The sequence below is a fragment of the Oxyura jamaicensis genome, chromosome 11, assembly GCF_011077185.1.
Source record: "Oxyura jamaicensis isolate SHBP4307 breed ruddy duck chromosome 11, BPBGC_Ojam_1.0, whole genome shotgun sequence".
NCBI lineage: Eukaryota > Metazoa > Chordata > Aves > Anseriformes > Anatidae > Oxyura > Oxyura jamaicensis.
In genome coordinates, this window is record NC_048903.1 from 6,405,549 (window position 1) to 6,410,358 (window position 4,810).

At 51.2% G+C, this 4,810-nt stretch overlaps 1 protein-coding gene across 1 annotated transcript in view; it reads right to left on the reverse strand.

Moving 5' to 3' along the window:
* Positions 1 to 519: 519 nt before the first annotated feature.
* LOC118172867 (putative mediator of RNA polymerase II transcription subunit 21) overlaps positions 520 to 4,810 on the reverse strand; it is a 5,225-nt gene continuing 934 nt past the window's right edge. Inside the window, exon 2 of the mRNA XM_035337053.1 lies at positions 520 to 628. Coding sequence (XP_035192944.1) covers positions 520 to 628 — 109 coding nt within the window. The remainder of the gene's footprint in view (positions 629 to 4,810) is intronic.

The following is a 4,810-nucleotide window of genomic DNA, read 5'->3' on the forward strand; positions in this document are numbered from 1 at the left end:
TCCAGGGAGCAGGCAGATTGCCGTCTGTGAACTCTTCCCAAGTAATTCATTTCTATGCATGATGTACGTGGAGAATCGACTGCAGCTGATGTTTTGACATCCACTCCTTCATTAGATCCCAAACGCATGCAATCCTCTAAGTGACGACGTGCTGGAAGAGCCGCATGCACCCCTCACTGCTGCCTCGCCAGCAGTCACACAGATGCCTCCGTGTCTGACGCGTGTGCTTTATTTACCTGAAGCACTTGTAGGTATCGAGCTGCTGCAAGAGCAAAGCAAGTGCCACCCGTGTGTTTGATCTGAACTCTTGGAGTCCATGATGAAAACCAGCATGGCTGATCAGGATTTTATCACATTTCCCTCCCCGAGTCAGGCATTTAGCATGGCTAGGCATTTTGCTACAGGTACTCACACACACAGCTTTCTCCTCCTGCTCCAGTGCCCGTGGAAATCATGCTGCTGTGCCTGGTACCAAGCAAGGGCCTGCACAAGACCTAAAGAGACACAGGGCAAGTTATCTCAGACCGAGTGCTGCATCAGGGCGGCTACATGCCTTCTGGTCAGCTCAAAGCTCGACGAGCATGAGCTTGCACCTGCCTTAGCACACTTAGCTTCTTCCAAAAAGCGACTAAAAGACACGAGAAGCTGGCATACTTCACGTGAAAAAAATCCCATTAGAATTTCTCCAGTAAGCACATGCTGTTTTAAGTTATTTTCTTCCTGAAGAAAATGGTTTTGTTTCCCAGTACCCCTGTAATCCTGGAGGACAGCAGGGAACCCCCGCGCCGTGCCAACCAATGCAGAGGGCTGCGAGCCCGCACCCACCTCCACCGGGGTCACGAGCGTCTCTCCCTCTGTGTCAAAGTCTCCGTCAGTACTTCAAAGCGCTGTGAGTTCAGCATTTCAAAACGCTCTGTCTTCTATTTAACCCAGGTTCTTCCTCAGCCGTGCACATGGCCTTTTCCTTCCTAAACTCTTACATTAATCAGGGTCTTTCTACTTGACCGAAAAGTCTGGTCAAAATTATCCAGCTTCCTACAAAGTTCCCAAATCCGCATCTCCTACCTGGGAGCTGCTTACAAACTCTTCCCTTCAGCGCAAGCATCGGAGAAACACAAGGGGAGACGGACCGAACTGAAGTGCCAGTCTTTATTTTTGCTGTTTTGTTGCCGTTAAGGCTTCTGGCTTAAGCAGTTCTTCTATCACCTTTCGGCTAGGCTCAGCCTACACTCAGCAAAAGCTGTCAGGCACCCGTCTGGGTACCCCAGCCTCTTGTTGTGCCCTTCGAGCGGCGGCACAGGGCTAACAACAGCTTGCTATTGCCCTGGGAAGGGAGGGAACGACAAGGAATCCCTCCCCAAAGCACAAATCCTACATCCCTGAGTTACGCTGCTCAGAGTACCACATCCAGGTGAATTCAGTTACGGTCTTCAAAGGTATGTTTGTCACCAGAACCATCCTACGGATCCCGTACAACCTTAGGTGCATTCCCTGCGCCGTTCTCTTCAGCACTACAGCCTGCTGACAAAGCCCACGGAGCACGTCAGACACGCAGCCTGAATCCGACCGCTGCAAAGCCATCACGGGCAGCACTGGACAATTAATTTACAGCGGGACCTCACAAAGGTAGGAGGGCCAGAACTAGGGAAAGAAGATCACGTGTAATGTGAACATCGGCATTATTAACAGAACTACAGGTCTGAAGACAGTATAAGGAGAAATATTAAAGATATGCCAGAATATGATGTACACAACAGCACCGTTAACTCTGTCAAAACCGGCCCGAGGGTGGCCAGCATCTCAGCACCGAGGCACGTTCACAAACACTGCACATGCTCTGTAAGGAACCTACCCTGAAATCGGAACAACACAGCTGAAGATTATTTCTGAGTGATGTGGATATCACTTTGTGCACAGATAGAGCAAACTGAGGAAATACAGTTTCTCAATAAAAACCAAAAAACTGAGCAGACTCAAACATTTACCCGGACAGCTTAGTAGCAAACTAGTTACACGCTGTTACAGCAGAGCTGGTTTTGCACAGCTGTACACACAAGTGGCATCCCTGCACTGGAACTGTGAATTCCACATGTCAGCTTCCAACCGTGCTTGCTATCAAGTCAGGCCTAAGCTTTCTGAAAACGGGACAGCTCAACAACACGGCAGCGTTCAGGAGACTCGGAATTTAAAGCCATCAGCTGAAAACAGTCACAGGACGGTAGGTAGGGGAAAGCATCAAGCCTTCATTATTTTTAACATTTGCATTGGAACAATTTAGGGAGGAAAAAAAGGTACCTGTTCACACAGAAGTGGTGCCTGTAACAGAACCACAGTATCTTTTCCTCTCCTACCAGCTGCCAGGAACAGCCAACACAAACGCAGGAACCCATCTTGGAAAAAAGGAATTTAAAACACATACTTCAGCAGCGGCCTCATTTGCTAGGTTACTCTCTATCCATCTTCACCATACGTGGTGATTCCAGCCCCGAGACAGCTGCCTAACAGCAGTTATCAAAAAGAACCGCGTACGACAGGGATGGGAGCAGCTCAGCACAACCCAGGCGGCTCCGCAGGCTTCACCAGGCCTCGCCAGCAGCCAGCCAGACACAGAGCAACCCGCTGAAAATCTGAGGGTTTTCTGTGCTTTCCTGAGAGGCTACAGCTCCTTTTAGAAATTGTTTTTGCTATTTTTCATTAAGACATGTTAGCTAATAGCCTCTTAATACCTTAGGAATAAATAGCATTTAAAAAGCAAGTGCCACTGACTTCCATCACTTTGAAAACGAAATTCAGGGACGCATCTTAGAGACACTCTACCTTGCCCTGCTACGAACAAAGGAAATAGCTGAGAGAATCTCGGCATCATGTAAACACGTGTCACAAATTTGACAGCCAAACCTAGGACACGCCAACGTATTTGAATGCTTTTAAATACTAAGAGAAAAAAGTACGTCCATTTGGCTTTTAAACTCATTCAGACAAAATTCTGCTGTTGTGACAGCCATCGCCTTGAGTTCTTACATACAATTATTAGTTTATATCCCTTGATGAAGCTCACCCCCTTTTCCTACCTTGTATCTCCAATACCGAGAACAGGTTTACAGTTTACAAGAGAGAACGGCGCTTCTAAAAATGATCCTCAGCGTCCAAGTAAATAAATGACAAGCTAGAAGATAGACAGAGTCCAAAAACTAACTTACAAAAAAAACCATGGTATTTAGTATGCTTTGACCACAACGCTTTTAAGTCTTGCGAAGGAAGTCACGGAAGGCTCCAACGTACAGTGACTACAGAAGTTGAAATAGCACACTTCTGCAGTGTCGTTTTATGAATTATTATAACCCCAGCAGTAAAGGTAACATAGGAGCTGGCAAGAAAGTAGGGAGCCCGAGGCTATAAGAGTTCGCCTTCCAAAACAACCAGCAGCTTTGAATATTCATTTTGACAGATCTTACAGAACTGCAGTTTTCGGAAGGCACGAGGTCAGTGCTTTCTGGTGGGAGGTGGCAGAAGGACCTTTAGGAGCAAACTGGGCACACAAAAAGCGACGCACCCAAATCATGACTGATTTCTAAAATGAGCTCTTCGTGGCCTCCTGCTGTCACCATACACCTCAGCCATCCGAACCCTGGAACGAAGCCAGACGTTTTTGTAAAGGAGAAGGATTGGAAAGGGTACTACACCTGCACACACCACATCAGAAATCCATACTTAACAAGTCAAACACATGTCAACGTGCTCCTGCCGGGGGGAGGAGGGCTAAGCAATGGGTCAAAGCCAAAGGTTATATTTTGAAAAGCACGAACGTAATACACAGATAAATAAAACATAAAAAGGCTACAGAAGTTATAAATGGCTTTTTACCCAGGGAATCACCCATACCAAAAGTCATCCTCGTGTTTAAAAAATGGGGGGAGGAGGAGCGCAGAACAGTTTTTGGGTAAACAGAAGAGATGTGTTTGCCTGCCCTCGGTCTCTGTGGGCTCGTGCCACGCCAGCTGATGAGACCTAAGCTAACACAAAAACAGTATGGACAAAATACTCGGATCAGCACATGCATTCCATAGTCAGAGATCCATGAAAACCACCAATAATCCCACACCGAAATCCATAACGCCCTGTGCACGCACACAGGTTCGCTTCTGAGAACAGGTGCCGGCCTGCGCGCCTCTCCCTTCTGCCACAGCTCTGGAAAACGCACTCCCTGCGTGACTACGCAGCGTGCACGCTCGCCCTTAGCAGCAGCGGCTCTTTCCGAAGTTGCAGCCGCCCCTCCGCGCTCGTTCCGCGGGGAGCACCGAGCCCTACAGGCGCAGGGGCTGCGCAGCTGCCAGCGCCGTGCCCGCCGGCCGCCTCCTGCCCCGCTCCGCTCCGGGCAGCGCCGCGGGCGGCACCCAGGGACGCGCCCCGGCCCGGCCCGGCCCGGCCTTCCCCGCCGCGAGCCCGTGAACGGCAGCGTTACGAGACGCTCGAGCACGGGAGGCAGGAACGCACCGCGCGGGCGAGAAGAGGCAAGCTGCGGACCGAGGAGCGCGCCCAGGCTGCAGACCTCTGGCTCGGCGTGCGGCAGCACCACGTGCGGCCGCGGTGACAGCCGGAGGAGCCTGCGAAGGGATCCCGTGGCCGCACCATCAGCGCGCACACGGGCACCTCCCGGCACAAGGCGCTGCTCCGCACGGCGAGCGCCCGCCCGCCCCTTCCCCGGGTCAGACACCTGCAGCAGCCAGGCCCTGCCGGGCACTCCCGCTCCCCCCGTCCTCCCCGGCTCGGCGGTGCGGCCCGGCCGGCAGAGCCCGGGCGGGGGGGGGGG